This window comes from Gnatocerus cornutus, chromosome 9 (genome assembly GCF_029298725.1).
Source record: "Gnatocerus cornutus isolate USDA-ARS CGAHR chromosome 9, icGnaCorn1.1, whole genome shotgun sequence".
NCBI lineage: Eukaryota > Metazoa > Arthropoda > Insecta > Coleoptera > Tenebrionidae > Gnatocerus > Gnatocerus cornutus.
Genome location: NC_142241.1, coordinates 10844733 through 10864586, shown reverse-complemented (window position 1 = coordinate 10864586; position 19854 = coordinate 10844733). Strand labels below are relative to the sequence as shown.

The 19854-nt window shown below is 35.5% G+C and overlaps 5 protein-coding genes across 8 annotated transcripts; 2 read left to right on the top strand and 3 right to left on the bottom strand.

Moving 5' to 3' along the window:
• Window positions 1-2004: 2004 nt before the first annotated feature.
• LOC148168775 (uncharacterized) lies at window positions 2005-8501 on the bottom strand. Of its 3 annotated transcripts, none has more exons than XM_088044836.1 (4): window positions 8338-8501; window positions 4601-4798; window positions 2345-3056; window positions 2005-2294 (listed from the first exon to the last, which is right to left on the bottom strand). In XM_088044836.1, exons 2-4 carry the CDS (start codon window positions 4764-4766, stop codon window positions 2159-2161), a joined length of 1014 nt encoding a protein of 337 aa, XP_087900962.1. In that variant the 5' UTR covers window positions 4767-4798; window positions 8338-8501; the 3' UTR covers window positions 2005-2158. The 3 variants fall into 3 exon arrangements, with proteins under 3 accessions (XP_087900962.1, XP_087900961.1, XP_087900960.1); XM_088044835.1 differs by having other exon boundaries at window positions 4601-4779; XM_088044834.1 differs by lacking the exon at window positions 8338-8501 and adding an exon at window positions 8139-8331 and having other exon boundaries at window positions 4601-4779.
• Window positions 8502-8519: 18 nt separating this feature from the next.
• Window positions 8520-11382, bottom strand: LOC148168774 (retinol dehydrogenase 11-like). The gene is made up of 4 exons (XM_088044833.1): window positions 11065-11382; window positions 9226-9549; window positions 8843-9174; window positions 8520-8796 (listed from the first exon to the last, which is right to left on the bottom strand). The coding sequence occupies exons 1-4, from the start codon at window positions 11234-11236 to the stop codon at window positions 8590-8592; spliced, it is 1035 nt and encodes a 344-aa protein (XP_087900959.1). The 5' UTR covers window positions 11237-11382; the 3' UTR covers window positions 8520-8589.
• Window positions 11383-11445: 63 nt separating this feature from the next.
• boss (G protein coupled receptor bride of sevenless) lies at window positions 11446-14262 on the top strand. Its single transcript, XM_088044830.1, has 4 exons — window positions 11446-12176; window positions 12235-12368; window positions 12418-13697; window positions 13753-14262. Exons 1-4 carry the CDS (start codon window positions 11620-11622, stop codon window positions 13921-13923), a joined length of 2142 nt encoding a protein of 713 aa, XP_087900956.1. The 5' UTR covers window positions 11446-11619; the 3' UTR covers window positions 13924-14262.
• Window positions 14263-14430: 168 nt separating this feature from the next.
• LOC148168772 (synaptic vesicular amine transporter-like) lies at window positions 14431-16229 on the top strand. Its single transcript, XM_088044832.1, has 6 exons — window positions 14431-14609; window positions 14655-14912; window positions 14960-15223; window positions 15264-15530; window positions 15579-15943; window positions 15990-16229. Exons 1-6 carry the CDS (start codon window positions 14510-14512, stop codon window positions 16086-16088), a joined length of 1353 nt encoding a protein of 450 aa, XP_087900958.1. The 5' UTR covers window positions 14431-14509; the 3' UTR covers window positions 16089-16229.
• Window positions 16230-16675: 446 nt separating this feature from the next.
• On the bottom strand, window positions 16676-19790 carry LOC148168771 (doublesex- and mab-3-related transcription factor dmd-4-like). Of its 2 annotated transcripts, none has more exons than XM_088045769.1 (2): window positions 19457-19790; window positions 16676-17340 (listed from the first exon to the last, which is right to left on the bottom strand). In XM_088045769.1, the coding sequence occupies exons 1-2, from the start codon at window positions 19628-19630 to the stop codon at window positions 16756-16758; spliced, it is 759 nt and encodes a 252-aa protein (XP_087901895.1). In that variant the 5' UTR covers window positions 19631-19790; the 3' UTR covers window positions 16676-16755. The 2 variants fall into 2 exon arrangements, with proteins under 2 accessions (XP_087901895.1, XP_087901896.1); XM_088045770.1 differs by having other exon boundaries at window positions 19466-19790.
• Window positions 19791-19854: the final 64 nt, after the last annotated feature.

Below are 19854 nucleotides of genomic sequence, written 5' to 3'. Positions count from 1 at the left end.
ACGATGAGTTTTCAATTTGATAATGAAGAACTAAATGATTATATTTTTTCCGAATGATTTTGCTTTTTAGGGTTTTAAGTTTGAGGAATAGTAAAAAATTTCTTATTTCCACGTTACCTAATGCAGTTCTGATAGTTGAAGCGTTATGCTAATTAAAATTAGGAAAATCTGATATTTGATTTCCTTACTCAATGTGTAAAATCTCTGAATTAAATAGTCCAGTAATACATTTTCGAAACTTTCGTTTTATGCGACTAACATTTTTTGGTCAAATTTTTAATAATCACATTAATGCTATGACCCTATGACTTTTTTTTACAGTGCCTCGGAGAATCTTCGAACGTCTTCCCAAATAATCGAAAAAATACAAACAGTTTTAGTAAATTTCCGAGCATTTTATTTAATCTTATAGAATTCTGCGTGTCCTAGAACATTCTATCCAATTGTAGAGACACACAATGAATTCTAAAATATTTAGGACGATTCTAAAGCTATTTGAAGAATAGAATCCAGATTTTTTCTAGGTCTTCTTACCAAAGAACCTGATGAACTGAGAAAACCCAAAGTTACTTAGAAAATTTTCAATATCATACAATTATAAAAAATTCAAGGAAAGTTTGGATTAATTCTTGCAAATTTGTAAAATAGACAGAAGCTAAATTATGTTATAAATCGAAAAAGTTTAAACAATTTAATGAAGCTAAAACTTCACAGAATTCTGGACTATCCTGGATAATCATAGAGAACCCTGGAGAGTCCCAGAAAATTTTCGAAAATCTCAGAGAAACCTAAAAATTCTTAAAAATCGAAAGGTTGCAAAATAGACAGAACCATTGTGAAAAACAGAATATCTTTTATAATCTGAAAAATCCTGTAAAATTTCTACTAGTTCTAGAAAAATATTTAGCTTATTTATAGACACAAAGAATTTGAAAAAAATCAGGACGTTTTAGTAGAATAATATCCTAAAAAATGTGATGAGTAGATCTACTGATGAGAGTTCTTGAAAATTCTGGAAAACTCCAGAGGACTTTAGAAAGAACTAAAAAAATCGAAAAAAAAAACAGATTCTAAACCTACTTATCAAAGAAAACCAATAAACCGAAAAAAAAAACAAATTTGCTTAAAGATCCGAAAATTTTTTGAAAGTCGTATAGCACTCTACAGAATCTAACAGAATTATAAAAAATTCAAAAACATTTTGGAGTTTCTTAAATATCTCTAAAATAGAGAGGATTTAAAGAATCTGCTGAAACAAAAAATTTTTACAATACTAAATTGTTTTGGATACAATTGCAAAGAATCCTGGAGTCCCAGAAAATTTTCGAAAATTTCAGAGAAATTTAGAGATTCTAAAAAATCAAAAGATTCTCAAAAATATAGAGAATTATTGTCAATAACAGAATATCTTATACAATTCGAAATAATCCTGTAGAATTGTTACTGGTTCTAAACAATTATTTAGCTGCGGAGACATTCAAAGAATTCTGAAAAATTTACGACTATTAAGAGAATAGAGTTTTAAAAAATCTGGTGGGAGTTTCGGACATTAGAGAATCTCAGAGAATAATAGCAAAAATCATATTCTAAAGCTATACATCAAAAGAAACCAATGAACCAAAAAAACACAAAGTTGAAAGTCTTATTGTATTATAGAGAATCTCAAAGAATTCTAAAAAGAAAGAATAAAAAATCTACAGAATACTTCTTAGAATACTAAATTATCCAGGATAAAACTGTAGAGAATCCTGAGACCTTGAAGTCTAAAGACACTCTTGGAAACCTAAAAATTCAAGAGAATTCTTGAGTATCTTGGAGAGTAGAATGCTAGAAAATCGCAAATAATAATAAACTTTAGAAAACCTAGCAAGAAAATATAAAAGTAAATTTGGACAATCTATGAGAAGTCTGAATATCCTGAAGAACTCCCACATTATTAATACACTAAACTGACGCGTGTTTCGGTAGCAAAGCCACCATCATCAGAGCCAAGGACAATAAAAATCCAATAAAAATTCGTTTATTCAAATTTGGACGGAGATATTATAATACATCTATTAAGCTAAAACTTGACCTATTTATGTAGTTCTAAGTTCACACTATAGAAAACCGTCAGTTTTTCAACCAGCGTATTAATTACTGTCCTAAACACATTTAACTAATTCGTAGCGTATTCTTCATAACAGGAACATCTGTCAGTTGGACATTTCGAAGGATAAACCAGACACTCATCCATACATTGAACATCAGCTCCAATTCTTCCCGCGTATTCACCAACAGCTTCACATGTAGACCTGTCAAATTTTTTGTAGTTTTTTCATTTAGAGTTACTTGAGTTACTTACGGGCACTCGCAGATTTTTCCAGGACAGTTGGGTGGGTATCTCAGACAGTTACTTTGGCACCAATCGTTGATTCCTGGTATACTCTTATACAAGCTATGAGAAACACAAACTTGTTCCCTGACAACCAATGGGAAAACATTATAAGGCGCGGGTCTCGACGAATCTCTATAATATAATAAGTACGGATTATTCACCCCCACGAAAAGTGGAGGAATCGCTGATCCAGCACTTGTATGAATAGCCACGTCGGCACAGTTTCGAAAAGTCTCCGATTTTCCACAACCTTGAGCTTCAGTACCATTGGGACAACTCCCCCATTGGTTACCAGTGTAGTAACTCCATTGGAGCACACATTGCGTGCAAGTGACGTACGGTGGTAGCTGGACTTTGTATCTGAAGATTGCTTTCTTTTTACCATCTTCAGGAATTTGGTAGGCGAAATCTCGGGTACCACTCAGATAAAGAGGGTATCGGTCGAAACATTCTTGACTTGCTGTCTGGTAGGGATTGTTATTGGGACAGAGAAAAATTTCAAATCTTCCGTAATGATTTGCAGTGAGTTCTACTTCAATGTCGATTTCTTGACCCACACTGTAATGTCTTGCGATGATACCTTTGGCATAGAGACCTCCGGCTTCGTGAGGTCGGGGTTCTTTCACGTGGGACGGGTCGCCGCAGAGACCGCATTTGCCTTCGTTCTGCTCCCACTGCACTGAAGAGGAATGAAAAAAAAAATAATATCATTGAGTTATACATCAAATAAAAAAAAAGCAGCTCGAAATCTATCAATTGGCCAAATTTCAAATTCACTTCCGAGTGGCGAGTGGCTGCCAAAAAAGCAAAAAAATCAAAAATTTTTATTGACCGAATCGCTAATGTTTTTCGCAAAAATATCGACAACGAATTTTGGGTGTTTGAGATTGAATACTAAAGAAGAAAAGTGTGGGAAAAACTATGGTGAAAACCATTTCTTTCTGTCGTAGTTTTCGAGATATTGAGCACCGATACTTTCAAACCTTTAAAAATTTGGGTCTCTAGCGACTACCCAAAATTTCGAACTAAATTATTTGTCGACGTATGTTAATAATTCACCCAGATTTGGAATCTGCGTAGAGTTTTGCGTTAAATGAGTACAAATAACTTGAGTTTGCTTCACACATAAACAAGATATTGATCAAATCTGTTTTCAAGAAGACTTTTTTAGGTGATTTTAATAATTTTTTTGGCGGCAAAAACGACGTTTAATACCTAGAGTTTACATCAATCGAAAGAGCAACTCGAAATATATCAACTGGCCAAATCTTGGATTGGTAGGTCAAATAGTTTGCGAGTGGCGGCCAAAAATCAAAAAATTTATTCGGAATTTCCATCGGATTTTTTTTTGCGAAAAATTTGACTATCAAATTTTGGGTATTTGAGGCCGAATTCTAAAGAAAAACCGCGCAAAAAAAGCGATGGCGCTAACCGTTTCTATTTATCTGTTGTAGTTTCGAAGACATCGAGCATTAAAAATTTTAAAAATAAAAATCCAAAATTTGAAACGGCCATAAGTCGGTTATTTGTCGGAATCTGCGCGAAATTGTGCGAAAAATGAGCCCAAATAACGCAAGTTTGTCGCAAAAATAAGCGTGATATCGCCCGCAGAAATTTAACATAGTTGTAATCATGAATTTTTCCGAACAACTCAAACTTTTGACTTTTGAAAAATTTAAGAACGATTTCTCAACTCAAAAATTGCGAGTAAAACGATGATGAAGAAAACCGTATCAGTTCGAGTTTCTGAGATATTTTTGAACCTTCGAAAATTGGACGCTCTGGTGACTACCCAATTCAAACGACCATAACTCAATTATTTGTTGACGTACGATAAAAAATCGCTTAGTTTTGGATTCTACGTAAAGTTCTGCGTTAAATATTCCAACAACTAAATTATGCCTATTAAATTAGACAATAAATTCACGTCTCTGCTAGTTTTATTTATTGCTATTCATCTTAATTAAGTCACTTTTCGTACGAAAAAAAAACGGAATTTTGCGACCCGAGCTCCCTCCTTCCTCCTCGTTCTTTATGAACATAATAATTCATTAGCATTCCTCGTTCCTCCTACGATACAAAAAACTGCTGCTACTTAGCATTCAATCGACAAAGAACCTGGTTAATCACATGATTTATCCGGTCTCTCCGGTACTAATTTGTTTGGTACTGCATTCTTAAGAATTTACGAAAGAAACTTAAAAATAACACTTTGGAACTCACCAGCGTATCCACCACAGAAGAGTTCGTTATCGTTATAATTAACAGGATTCGGAAACCCAAACCTCCACATCGAATTTCGAGCTGGTGGGTCCATGAGCCTTCCATGGCCTCTCACTACGTTACACAAGCACAGACAAACAAACAGTCGTGATAATGGCACTAGCATCTTGAGGAACTTTCTGCAAAAGCGTCAACAAACTAAAAATAAACACATCGGAGACGATTTGAATTTTAATTGCGGTATTTCACCCTTTGAAAGCAGGTGTTAGATTTATGATGGCATGTATTGTCTTGTTAGTTTGATAAAAGATTGAAATGTCAAGGTCTTGAGCTGGGATAAGCGAATTAGATTCGAATTTCCGGGGATTTCATTAGCGAGGCGACAGAAACTGCATCGACAACTTTCAGGAGGTTTACCAAAAAGAAATATAAAATAAATGCACCTCAAGGTTGGCAGTTTGAATTAAGAACAGTGGCGTGTCACTGTTTCGTTCGATTTTTACAGTTTTCGTAACTGTTTTAGATGCTACAAGAGTAGTAGATTCACGTCTGGTTTAGATTTGTTGTGATGGAATTCTAGTATGCATATTTCTTTTTTGTGGTTTCGTTAAACGTGTTTGCGAAAACACTCAATCACGATTCTAACCATTGTTCCAAAATTGAGTAATTCTCTGAAGCAATGATTCACCTGCTAATTGACAAGAAAAAGTGTCTCATAATGGTTAAAATGGAAAAATATTCTCGGAAGTGATATAAACAGAATTATTAAAAACAAATTATGAATGACAAATGAACCGCTCATTATTAGATAATTTTGTAATTTATTATCGATAGTTTGTGATCAATTTCGGTAGGATGCTCATCGCGTCATGGTCCAAAAACTAAGTTAAGCGTACCTGCATGGGTGGTACTTTTTAAATACCGTTTATTTTATGGATGAAATAGTACGGAATGGCCAGAGTACCAATTAGTGACGTTTTTGCACAAAGCACGACTGTTTTGCGCGGGGCATGACTTGTTTTTTCAATTTTTTTTTCTGGTATGTTAGAAGTTCAACCGGAAAATGGTAAATGGATATGAACTTCATTGAAATAAAGAAGAATCAGAAGAACGAATCAGAAAAGTAATCATCTAAGCATTATTCTATGATTAATATGGAAAGTAATATAGTCATTGCCCGTTTTATTTGGAACCAATAGTATCTAACTTATTCCTTTCAAATCCAGATTTCAAATTTTTCTCTTTTGTAAATTGGTACATTAACTGAAGTATAAATAAAGTTAAGAAAGTACAAAAAAATAATTTTACAAATAAAAACAAAACAATCTACAAAAATATCTAAAGCATGATTTGGAAAATGCGAAGACTATAAAGAAAAATCATCTGAATAACCTAACCCAGCCAAATCTGGAAATTATTAATTTTTGAATAATTTAAAGAATCCAAAATTAGCAATTAAAGACTTGGAAAAATCGGAAATTTGCATTTAATACATACCTACAAATAATATTCCAAAGCGATTTAAAAAAATATAAGAAAAAATATTCAAGATTAAATATCTAATTGCAACAAACACAAAACTTTGTAGTTGGCAAATTTAACAAATAGGAAAATAAAATGCACAAAATACAAATATTTTCGAAATCAAAATTTTATATATTAAAAGAACGCAAAACATCGAAAAAGTGGAAAATGCTATAGATACTGAATCAAAATGCTGATTTAAATATTATTTGTAAAAATTGTAAAAATTCCAACTGGAATCTAGAATTTAAAAAAAATAATTTGAGGCAAATTTAAGAGAAAATAGGGAATTAAAAAACGGTTTGAATGAGAGTACGAGGGTACTCAGAGGAAACAAAGAAATAGAGTTAAAAAAAAGGTAGTCTGGAAAGTCCAAAATGAACAAAATAGAAACGAGGCAAAATAAATAATCTAATTTGTATTTTCCTAAAAAATCATTCCAAGTAATTTAATGGATTGAATGTAAGGGTAGTGAAGAAAAGAGGGTAGCAATAATGTGAAAAAAATTTAAATAGAATGACAGAAAAATCTGCAGAGAGAATCTAAGGAGTTTCTAGAAAGAATTCAAAGATTTGAATGAAACGAATCTTAATGAAATTGAAGAATAAAGAGAGAACCTGAAGAAGATGGGAGAAAACGTAAAGAAAGTCTGAAGACAAGGATAAAGAAAATCCAAACAAAATAACACTAGAAGGAATTTAAAAATTAAATTTGCAATTTACTTTGAACTTTTAACCTTTTGAGAGAGTACTTTTTTTAATTTTTTTTTCAAAATTTACCGCCTCTAGACCAAATTTTGTGAGTTTAATTAAGCAAAATATTAAATTATGAAGATTTAAAATAGTTTAAGTGATAGATAACATGCAAAGAATAAAAAAATTATAAATCAAATAAAAAACATTAAATGTTGAAAAACTTCAACATACAAAAATTTTGAACAATTTTAATTTAGTCATGATTTTATCGGAAAAATTCTCTACTGCACTAAAAGTGCTCTGATTTCTAAAGAAGATTTTGTGACATTGCTAAATATGATTAATCCGAAATTTTTGTTCAATGACCGTACTTAAAAAACGATTTTGACCTGCTATTGCTTTATGTAAAAACTTGTTTGTACGCTGTGGGATTGGAATTTCGTTTTTATTGAAACTAAGATATAAATTTTTTGTTGAAGCCAATTTATAAAACTGCAAGTGATACTCGAACACCTGAAATACCTTCCATACTTCTGACACTCAATTTTTCAAAACCTTACTAATTTATGTAGCCATAAATCAAATTTTTTAATTAAAATATCTTCAGACAATGACCATAATTTGTAACAAGTTAGTTTTGATGACGTCAGCTCAATTAAATCAATTAATTTTCCACTAAATAACGACTTGTTCGATATCGTTAATGGTCAAAGTGTATAACACCTTTCAGATTTATGAATGCCGTATCGTGCACACTTAAAATTTACCATAAAAAAGTCGTTACATATAAAACAAAGAGCTCGTTTAAGAACACGTTTACGACTTCCTCAAGTTACGCCACTGTTCAATCAAAGTTTGATTGGTGCCCAACCCGGGTCCATCAGCCTCCAATTGTTTGACATATCCCGCCCAAAAATTCGCACATAGATTGAAACTAACAGTTATTAAAAATGTAAATAACAAGTAACCATGACCTTAACAACTGGGCACACCTCGACGAAATGCCAGTAGTTTGATCCGAAATTAATCCACTTTTTATGGACGAACAACAATCGGCAAATGAGCACTGAATTACACCGAAAATCCGTATTTTACAAATCCGTTGTTGATTTGGTAAAGTCTATCGACCCCAGCAAGGTCTCAAAACATTTTAATGTTAATCAGCAGCCGAAGGCGACAGACAAGTAACTTTTTTAGGTTTTCGATGGTGACTGAATTGTTCTAACAAGGGCGATTGTTATTGAAATTCAGCCACAAACTTTCGGTTTCATAATCTAAACTGATACGTGGTTTGGGTGTAAATGGGGTTCTTACCATACCTGATTTGTTAACAGTTAAGACAATTATTTTCGACGGCGGGTACTGTTACTTGGTACCAACAACTGCCTAATTACTAATTAATCAGCGGCGAGGAATGCGAACACTTTGATAACAAAATTTATTATTTTTGGGAAACAACAACAAAATTGATGACGAGGAGGTGCGACCTTTTGGATGAAGAACAAGAAAACTACTCACGATAAGTCACTTCTTGAACGGTGGCAATACGGCTGGTTACGGCACCGCGCACGTTTCCGAACTGAAGACTTAATCACGAGTAGCTCTTGATGTCTAGGTCGGAACCTATGAGAAGGTCGTTGCCGAGACCATTAGCCCCGCTGTCTGTGTCATCTTTGCGATATTTTATAACTAAACACCTCTCTTGGCGACGTATAAATTAACAAACAATACACAACAACTTAAAATATTACAAGTTAAAAACAAAACGATTTAAAGGACCTCGACCGGCAACTTTTCCTCGGGTTTCAGCTTGACAAACTCTTCACTCTTCTCCCAGATTTCCTCGCAGAACTTCTTGTTCCAGGCTTTGGGAGGTTGGATGAAAGTCTTGCAGTCCCAGAAGTGCTTGCCGGTGATGTTTGTCAAATGGTTGGAGACGGCGAGAGCGATGGTTGTTTGGGCCCCCTCCTTGGGGGTCTACACAATTTAATTACTCTTTGTTCTTAACACAATCTTTCCTTACCTTTCCGTAGAGGAACAAAACGACTCTTCTGATGATCTTCCCGAGAGTTTGAAGCTCTAGGAGCTTCATCGACTTCCAGTAGATATCAGTATAGACAAGACCCGGATGAAGCGAATTCGAGGTAACTCCAAACTTCAATAACCTCTCCGCAAAGCCATTGGCCGCGATGACGTTGCACAATTTCGAGTTCCCGTAGATAAAAGATTTGCGCAAGAAGTTCAAAGGATGGTTCTTCGGGTAGTTCAGATTCTTCAACGACAGATTATTCCAAAAGAACGCGCTAGCTGAGCTCACAAACACAATCCTGCTAGGAGCCGACTTCTTCAACAAATCTAATACAAATTACCTTTAAATTAATTCAATCACACGAGATGATTACAGACCTGCTAAGAGATGAGTCAAGAGGAATGGACCGAAGTGATTAATTTGCATGGTGATATGGAGACCATCGTCAGTGTGTTTATTGCCGACGGCTGCGGCTCCTGCGTTGTTAATCAGGATATCTAATCGGTCTTCCGTTTCATTAATTTCTTTGGCGAATTTACGAATGGACTGGAGAGAAGTTAAGTCGAGATTCTTCGTGGCAATGTTCGTGTTATTGGTTACAGCGATGATCTTGTTTTTGGCTTTGGCAGCATCTTCTTTGTCGGCGATTATGACGCGGCAGCCGCGAGACGCGAGGAGCAAGGCGGTCTCGAAGCCGATGCCTAAAATTGAGAGTTTATTATTATATTAAGTCTGGATTCCGAAATAAAAAAGAGATTTTAAACCGTTAATTAATTAGGAATACGAGTAAAATGCTAAGAAATTTGAAGGTTTACAGAAATTTGATGCTTAATTAAGTCTTTAATTTTGATTAAATGTTTAACGCAGTGTTAAAGTGCCTGTTATCGACTCAATCATCAAATTATTTTGATTTGGGCTTCACTTAATCTCAGCTAAATTATTGTCTAAATTTGGCATGTATCTTTAAATTAGGAATCTCTAAAATTAAAATATGATATATGAAAAAATTCGAGAACTCAAAATAAAAGTGTCGATTTCAAAATTTCTTTCTAAGCTCGATTTACAGAAGTTAATAATTTCTTTAATTTAGCTTAAATCTTTAACATCAGATTAAATTAGACCCGAGTTACAGAACCTAGATTAAATATTCAACACTTATTTAGGATTAGTTTACACAATAATTTGATTGAAATTAAGTTAATCCCACAAGTAATTTGATGATTGCTGACATTTGATTGGCGGATAAACGATCACATGTCACTTTAACATGATGTTAAATAGTTAATCGAAATTAAAGATTTAAACCGGCCCTTAAAGTGTTTTTCCGTTAATCAAATGTCAGGAATCATTAAATTAGTTACAAATTTAACTTAATTGTGGTGTAAACTGGTCCTAAGACTCTGAGAAATATTAGGTCAACTTGAATTTTAGGTTATGTAATTTTTAAATACCAGAATTTAGAATCTGAAAAGAGAAAATTTGTCAAAAAATATAAACATATAAAAAAATAACAAATTAAAAAATTAGAAATAGAAAATACAAATTATAGTCTAATAAAAACAATGTTATGTGTTTATTTCTACTTAAATATGTGCATTTTTTGTCGATAATAAAATTAATATCATCACGCAATTTTAACAAAACAATTAAAGCAAAGAAAACGAACTTTAATTAGCATGCTTAGATAGTAATATCAACCGCGAAAGACCTTTTTAGAAAATGAAATCCTTGACTGATACAAATGGAAATCAATAATTGGAGAGAAAGTTCCTAATAAAAGGATATATTTTTATTATCGCTTTTCTATTTATCCTTTCAATGATTGAAAAGGATAAACTTTTAAAATAAAGAATAAATTACAGACTAAACCCTTCATGATTGTTAATAATTTAATTTTTAAGTAAACTTTGTTACAACCTATGTAAATTGACATTGCAAAATTCATTGGACATAAATTTTTTTCTTGCAAAAAATTAAGTAATTTTCTGCCAGTGACAATAGCGAAGAAGACACTCTAAACACCACTGATAATGCTAATTTAAAAAGAGTGTAATTTAGAAATAAAACTGATAAACCACAAGATTAGAATAACCGCAGTCGTGTTATTTTTATAGCTGCTCAAAAATCCACGTGTGGAAATAAAACTATAACTGATTTTATGGCCAGTAATAAAATTCCGCGAATTTTGAACGCGCCGTTGAAACGTTAAAAATTACCTGAGGCTCCCCCGGTGACAATGGCCGTTTTTCCGTTCAAACAAACCAAGCTCTTGCATCTGCCAGTCGTTAACTTCTGTATAATCTTCAAGATAAGCAACCCCAGAACTGGAAGCGTGACCGCCGCCACCGCAAAAGCAACGTACTTAAGATACGCGTGGTAGACAATCATCGTGCAGATTCTCACAACGTACTGATGGAGAGAAAGTCAACGACATCATTATATTTAGCTTTCCTTAAGAGAAACGGTACTTGCTGTGAGATCTAGCAAGAAAAATTCCCAGCTTTCCACCTTTTACGGGGCTTCCAAAGTCCATCGATTTTCAACATTATCCTTAAATACCCACAAGTTTGTATCGATTCGTTGCTAAGCAAATTATTTCTGAGTCACACAGTGGGGTTGTGGATGGGTTTGAACAAGGTCCTCTATTTAGTCCAAACATTAAAAAATAAAAACAAGAAATTGTGCATTGATGCGTTCGACGGAACCGGAAAACGCGTGTGTGACATTCTATTTACACGACACAAACACACGTGAAAAAAGGTGCCAGTGAGATGAGTTCTTTCCGTCTGATCCCTCTCGTCCTCATCAGTATTAGTGCATTCAAGTTAGACGGTGCTAAAGAAGTTTTTAGAAGAGACGGCGACGCCAACGTCGCTCTTATATTACGTAACGAGTGTAATAACACCGCGACCCTCACTGAAACCGAACAATCGGTCATCAATTCGGCGATATGGACAACGCATCAGCTCAACTCTTCGGATATTTTACCAACAAGCCTAGGATTATCCGTTTACAAAACGTGCAACGAGAAAGAAGAGTATGACACCATTTTTGAGCTGTTTCAAAAAAAGGACGAAGAAGTATTACTAGGTCTAGTTAGCACGTCATCACCATCGATAAAAATTCAAAAGTTTGTTGAAGCATTAGGAATTAATGTCAAACAAACCGTTAAATGCACCTTACCGTTAGTTAAGGCCACGATTGCACTCTTGAGAGCTTTGAATTGGGAAAATGTGGCACTAATTGCCCCCGATGGAGTTACACTGGAGGAATTTCTGAAGATCTCGAGGAAGGAGGGGATTTGTGTCACCGAATATTTTACGAACGAGTAAGTATGCGATTTTATCAGAATTTTCCAGAATTTCAAAAAAAAATTTGTCCTCCAGCTCCGTCAAACTCTCAAGAAACTCGTCAGAATTTGTCGTGATTTTTGGCAGCAGCGACTTTCTCACAACTATTGCAAGGAGCTCGGACACAACAAATGCAATTTTAGTGCCGTTGGACGAGTCAGTTTTAAATGGTAACCTCTTCACTTTAATAACTTTTAAACGACTAAGTGATTTCTTTAGAGCTACCGGAAAATAGCTACATGATAAGTAGCCATCACATCCACAATTCAGATGAAGAGCTAAACTACTACACCCCAAACCCTCAACTGTTCGAAATTGCGATTCCTCTGGTGAGCTACGCCCAAAGTTTAAAACAGTTTCTTAGCGAGAGTTGCAACAATTCCAAGTCCTGTTTGAAATTCCTAGGAAGGCTTCGCCCCGTTGTGTTAAAATCAACGGAGATTTTCGAGTTGCTCAAAATTGAAACCTCAAGTATTAACTATTATATTTACAAGTCTGTGAACTCTTCGTTGCTGCTGTCTAAAGTCTTTATTTACAACGTTTTTACTGACAATTTGACCCAGTTGTCTTCTATTGTAGAACCCGACAATAATACAACAGTGTCTTGTTTTTCACCTGTTAGTGATTGTGGCAAAAGATGCAAAAACTTTCAAAGTCGAGGTGCTCTTAATATCGCCCCACAAGACTGCGAGATTAGAATCAGGACAGAGTCGTGGGTTTTCGCGTTTTTATCGTTGTCTCTTCTTGGTGTCTTACTTTGCATCGCAATTCTTATTTTTCTTTTGGTCTCAATTTGTAGAAGAAACGTTCTCGAAGGTAACCCAGTTCTGACAATACTTCTTTTGATTACTGTGATGTTAATGTACTGCTCAATTCTTCCATTGTCGTTGGAGAGTGGCAAACATTCAAAAGACACAGTTTGTTTAGCCCGCGCTTTATCAACAACTCTGAGTTTCTCTGCGGCTTTTTCTCTTATTTTGAGTCGGAGTATTCTTCTAGCGACTGCTTCTAAAGAAATTGGTTTCATGTCCCACGTCGCCGGTCCCGTTCAATCTTTCCTGAGCCTCTTCATCTTCGGTGTGCAAGCCGCGCTGAGCTTACAAGTGATAAATCGTTGTGGTGACGTCTTCAAAAATTATTCTTTTATTTATCTGTTGTCGTACAACGCAATGTTGCTTCTCCTCCTCCTGTGCCTCTCTCCTCTCATCCTAAAATGTCAAAGAAACTACAAAGAAGGAAAGTACTTCACTTTCGCCGCAATAACAATTTCACTTCTTTGGTGCCTTTGGGTCCCAGCCTACGCTCTCGTCGACGAACAATACAAAGACTCCGCGCTTTGTTTCGGTTTGGTTTCCACCGCTAGTGCTCTTTTGGGTACCATCTTCGTACCACGCACCTATTTAATGACGATAGCCGCAGCTCGGGAGAAAATGACCAGCGCGATACCATCGTTAGCCGCAACCACAAGCGCAATGGATATTTACAGGGCCGGAACGCAGGTAATTGACTTTCTATGAACGGGACTTGACATACTCCACTTTCTTTATTTTGCAGCCAGTGTATGATTGTGTTAACGTGGCCGCGATTAACGCAGTCACGGTGGCCAGGGCCGGACTCACGTCTCTTCAGCGGCCAGATCTTTACACCTGTCCGAATTTACCAGAAGATGATTACGACGTCCGGTGCGACTCCCCAATTGCTGATGACAAAGTGACCAGATTTTAGAGGTCGTTGTTTTGTTACGAGATTTGCACAATGTGAAGAGTGGAAGGTCGCTGGTTTTGTTCGGAGTTTCCGGACACGGCTCAGTTTTTAGGTGTTTAATAAATTCGATGCTTGCAGATTTAATTAGGTTTTCACAATAGGTGAAATTTTATTTGTACATCCTGTGCTTGGTGATGAATGGAAATGTGCGACACTGCATGGAAAAGGTCGGAATTTTTGGTAAATCCGTCTCTGATTTTCTGAAAATTGATTAAGACCGAGTTTCTGTGTGAAAACTGGCAATTTGCAAGTTTCACATTTAGCGCGTGTCATTTTTCTGCATTGTCCCGTTTTCCTAATCACCCTGTATTGTATACCATTGATTTTAATTTATTGTATTGCTCTTGAACTAGTCAATAAATTTTTTACGTCCAACTCTGTGCTTCGTCTGCTTGGTTCCGATAACAACGTTAGCATCGTGGTCAACCCAAGCGTTAAATTTCTCATTGAAAATCACTTTACACAATTTCCCGGTAACTCTTACGACAGATGCTCCACTATTAACATCCCCTGGAAAAGTTTAGTGTCATCGCAGACTTGAGCCGGAATGCAGTTCCTGGTCCAATCGTTGCGCCAGTCGAATTTTTTCTTATTTCTTATTATTTATCTGTCGTTTTTCTTAGACAATGTGCTTCTTACTGTCGTTGGTAAGTGTTAAATTAAGACAAATTGGTGTTGTAACGGTCTTTTAGTACCAATCATTCCGGATTATCTGTTTTCGAACCAAATTATCAGCAAGAAGGATACGCGATTGGGTTTAAAGTCGCTGAGTCCGCTTCAAGAGAAATTTGAGACTTTGGAGAATGATAATGGTCCTCTCGGAGCTTTACTAGCTTCAAAGGCTTTCGTCCAGTTGGCTTTTACCCCGTTTATGGGCTACTTGACGGAGATCATGGGGTGTTGCATTCCTCTCTTATTGGGTTCTTGCAACATGTTGTTGGCAGCTTTCAGTACGTCGCAAAAAAGAAAAAAAAAGATTTTACCCCTGTGATTGTAGTGTTTGCTTATGGTAATTCGTACGGTGTCTTGGTGTTGGCAAGAGCTCTCCATGGTAGCTCCTCCGCCGCCATAGCAGTCAGCGGCATGTCCATCTTGGCCAAAAATGTCTCTCAAGAGATGAGAGGGAAAATAATGCCTCTGGCCTTTGGAGGAATCGCTCTCGGCGTCTTAATCGGGTACCCTCTAGGAGGAGCGGCGTATCAACTTCTTGGAAAACCAGCACCATTCCTCATCATCGCGTTTCTTATTCTGATCAACATAGGTAGGTACATCTATTGAATTCCAAGCTACTCCCATTTTAGTTCTTCAGTTGTTGTACATTGAAGAGAGCAACAACGAGGTCACCCCTGAAGAAATCACGTGTAGCAACTTCCTAACTTTACTGAAAGACAAGCAGCTGCTTATTACAACTTTCACTATTTGCATCTGCACTTCGAGTATGGCGATTTTGGAACCCTGCGTCCCCATGTGGTTGCTCGCCCATTTGAACCCTCCACCCTCGCGTTGGCAGCTCGGCGCGGTCTTCATCCCCGACAGTGTTGGATATTTTATCGGTTCCCACTTCGCAGGTTCTTCTCAAAAATTTAATTATCTTAAGTTAAATGAGTATCTTTTAGGTTTATTGCCCATTGCGTCTTGGAGGATAGCTTTCAGCGCTCTGGTTCTTGCAGGATTGAGCTGTTGCGCTCTTCCTTTAGCCACCACAATGTCTCAGTTGTCGTTACCACACTTCGGATTGGGCCTAAGCGTGGGGGCTGTGGACGCAGCTCTGGTTCCATCTCTCGCAAATTTGGTCGACAAAAAAGGTAGCAACCAGTACGGACCTGTTTACGCCCTCCAACAGGTTTTTGTGAGTTTGGCTTACGCCTTCGGGCCGCTGTTAGGAGGACAAGCTGTCCACATTTTCGGATTCCCGTGGTTGATGAGAGTGATGGGATTTTTAAATTTGATTTTCTGCCCCTTTTTGCTGGAGTTAGAGAAGGTAACAATCAATACTCAATTCAATTGGTACAAATTACGTGTTGCAGGATCAGAATTTGGCTCTGCTAGACAACGAGGCTAAAACTCCCCGATCGTACTCTACTTTAGATAACACTTACTCCTCTATAGACGAAGAAGCAGATTAAAATGAAATATCGAGGCTTTCAGTGTTCAACGCGCCGCCCCCGGCGCTCTATATCTCCTCTGTGTTATTGTAATTTGAATTTATTCGCCCAATTTATTCTCTAAGAGTTGAAAATCTGATGTAATAAAGTGGCGGTGTTTAACTAAGGGTTTAGTTATTTCCCGAGTGACGCTCGCTAACTTCATTATAGTAACACACCACCCGACTAACTCGATCTTTTTGTTTGGGTTGTAAGTTAAGAAGGATGCTCTTGTGTTTATTTGCCATTTACCTCCATCTGCGATGAACACAATACTGACACGCTTTCGGAATTAATAAAAACTCCGAGCTTTCGAGGGAGAGTTTTATTTTACTGAAAGTCGTGCCCAAAGGAGGTTGAAAAAATTCAACTGTACCGCTGTTTTACGTCGTTCTAACATTTCAAAAAACCGGCCTTGACTTTAGTTATTGCTGATCGAAGTCTTGAGCTTTTTTTTGTTGTAACCTTTAAGTGGAAAGGTCGCACCAGTCAATAAGACGAGAAATAATTCAACAACACTTTTTATTGGTTCTACTTTGGACACATCACTACAATACGAAATTATAGCTAATTGATAAAATTAAACAGACAAACAACACTTCCTAACTTCTAATTTAATGGTAACTTTATTAAATTGCACATTGAGAATTCACGGTCTAGGTTCTAATCTACCATACAAACTATGTTTACACTGTTCGCACTCGCAAAATCCTGGGACATAAACCGGACTAGGTAAAACCGGTTGTGGGTTAAAAAGTGGTAAAAAAGGGTACAAACTATGCATAAAAACTTTACTTCCGGAAATCATGGGCAAAGAACTCTGATGTGACGCCGGAAACGTCTTAGTTTTTCCAACTCCGACAGGTTTGAACGCCGAACTGTTCTCTTCTTTGCTACTAGTTTCAGAATCTGAAGAACTCGCTTTATTATTAAGATTAAAATGTTCTATTGCTTTCAATAGGTCGTGATTGCACCTCTTGAGAACCAACTCCAAGACAGATCTCTTTTTGTTAGGAAATAGTTTGCTCAACATGTCGATCGAAGCCGGACTAACCAAAATCTCATCATGTTGTTCTTGATTTCCAACCTGTTTTTCTTCTTCTGGTTCTGGAGATGTTACCTGCATGCCGTAGATACGACCAGGAGGAAGGTAATCGTAAGTTGTGCCGTTCTCTGCAGATGCGAGATGTAAGGCTATGGCGTCTTCGGCTGCTTGTTGTCTTTTTAGGGCCACCTGGGGGAGAGGGAGAAATAATTTAATTATTGATCGGATAGTGAGGGTTTGGTGATATCAGATTTGCAATGATTACCAATGAGTGGATGTTTGTCGAAGAGATATACGATACTTGGTTAATGGAATATCGATCAAACACTTCAGTCTGTCACAATATTGAATTACATGGTTTTGTTCTAAATGATGGTGGTGGATCGGTGGTCAGGGGATGTTTTGTGAGGGATAAACAGAGGACAAGTGGATTTTTAAGGGGGTGCAGGGTTTTGGTTATTATTTAAAAAAAAATCGTTGTTGAAATTCTTGACTTAAAATTCGGCCCTCACTGGGCTAATTATTTTGTTATCAACCAATAAACGCAGTAAAAGCCAATGAACTGATTCTTTTTTTTGCACCTTACCAATTTAAACTATTCTTATCAAGCCAACGAAAAGTCTCGCAAGAAATAAGTGCTCGTGTTGGTCGAAAGGTGCGTTTTTTGTTATAAAAACTACTTTGATTAAAACAACGCGAACCAATGAATCGATTTGTTTTTGGGATTGAATCCATTCGCCAATTTACTTTAAAGTAAAACTGAATCTTTAAATTCATCTATTCAGTTCGTTTATAAACTGTACCTAAAGTTTAACACAATCTTTCTAAAGTTTTGATCATAAATTTTTGGTTACTACCTGTCCAAAATTACAAAATTACAAGCAGGAAAAATTTTAGAATTTTTTTGTCAGGACAAAATAAAAACTTCAAAAATGATAAATAATCGTAATTCTGGTAATTTTAAAGCTACAGCGGTGAAATTTGGTAATTTTTATTAATCCGATTTATTTTTAAACTGTGCTTAGTTATAACAGTATTCACAAAAAAAAACGAATTTTGAAAATTTTTATTTCAGCAACATAATTTTTACAAAATTTCGACTAAAACCTGTAATTTTTGTCATTTTAACGCTGTTGCAATAAAATTTGGATAGTTAATTGTTCCTAATCTGATTATTTGCTGCCTAAAATTACAAAATTGTAAAGCAAACAAAACAAATTTTACAATTCCTCGACAATTTTCTTTTGCAGAACGATGTAAAAATTTCAATTTTTTACTTAAAAAATCGTAATTCTGGTAATTTTAAAACAACAGCTGTAAAATTTGGTGATTTTTATTAACTTGATCCAATTATAAACTGTGCGAAGTTCCAACAGCATATACCAAAAGAAACGAATTTTAGAAATTTTTATTTCAGCGATTAACATAAACATTTCCAAAAATTTGACCAAAACCTGTAATTTTGGTATTTTTAACGCTGTTGCAATGAAATTTAGAGAGGTAATTATCCCTAATCTGATTATTATCTGTCTAAAATTACAAAATTTTAAAGCAAACAGAATAAATTTTACAATTTTCTATTTGCGGAACAAACTAAAAATTTTAAATTTGTACTTAAAAAATCGTAATTCTGGTAATTTTAAAGCTACAGCGGTAAAATTTGGTGATTTTTATTGATTTGACCCATTTTTATTCTGTGCTTAGTTACAACAGTATTCAGAAAAAGAGACGACTTGGATATTTTAATTTCAGGGAATAACATAATCATTCCAAAAATTTTACCAAAACCTGTAATTTTGGTAATTTTAACGCTGTTGCAATGAAATTTGGAGAGTTAATTGTTCCTAATCTGATTATTAATTGTCCAAAATTAAAAAATTATACAACAGACAGAACAAATTTTACAATTTTCTATTTGCGGAATAAAAAATTTTAAAATTTTACTTAAAATATCGTAATTCTGGTAATTTTATAGCTACAGCTATGAAATTTGGTTACTTTTATTGATCCGATCTATTTCTAATCTGTGCTTAGTTACAACAGTTAAATTAACCCGTGTTTTTAATAAAATTAATTAATTAATTAATTAATTAATTAAATTAATAAAACCCATGTTTGTTAATTTGCTTGAGTTTCAGCGTCTGAGAATAAAATGCTGGACGTGTTTTAGGTAAATTAAGTTATTAGAAAAGAATTAAATCAGCAAATTGAAGAGTTAAAAGTATAAAACAGTAAAATTGGAAGGAATAAAAAATTAAAAATTAAGAAAAAAACGCAAAAATTGTAAAAATATAAAACAAATTACAATTCCAACCTGTGCAGCCATAATCCTCTGCCTCTCCTTAATCAGCCCACATTTCGCACACGAACAATTTTTATAAATGCACTGTTTCTTATGTCCTCTCAGCGTCGATATCATCCCATGATTCCTGCATCTTGCACATTTAGGAACACGAGCAGACCGACTATTCGCCAACATTTCTCCAAATTATTCAGTAATAAACATTTGCAAACAGAACTGCAACACTCGAACGGATAACAATCTGAGGATAAAAGAATACAAGAATAGATAGATACGAGCTGAAGATTTCAGTCATGCCAAAGATACAGCATCATGATACAGCCAATAGGATAAAGCGTTATCCTGCCGAAGTCTACATAGGATGCTGAAAGCACCAATCGCTGCTGAAAGCGACGCCCTAA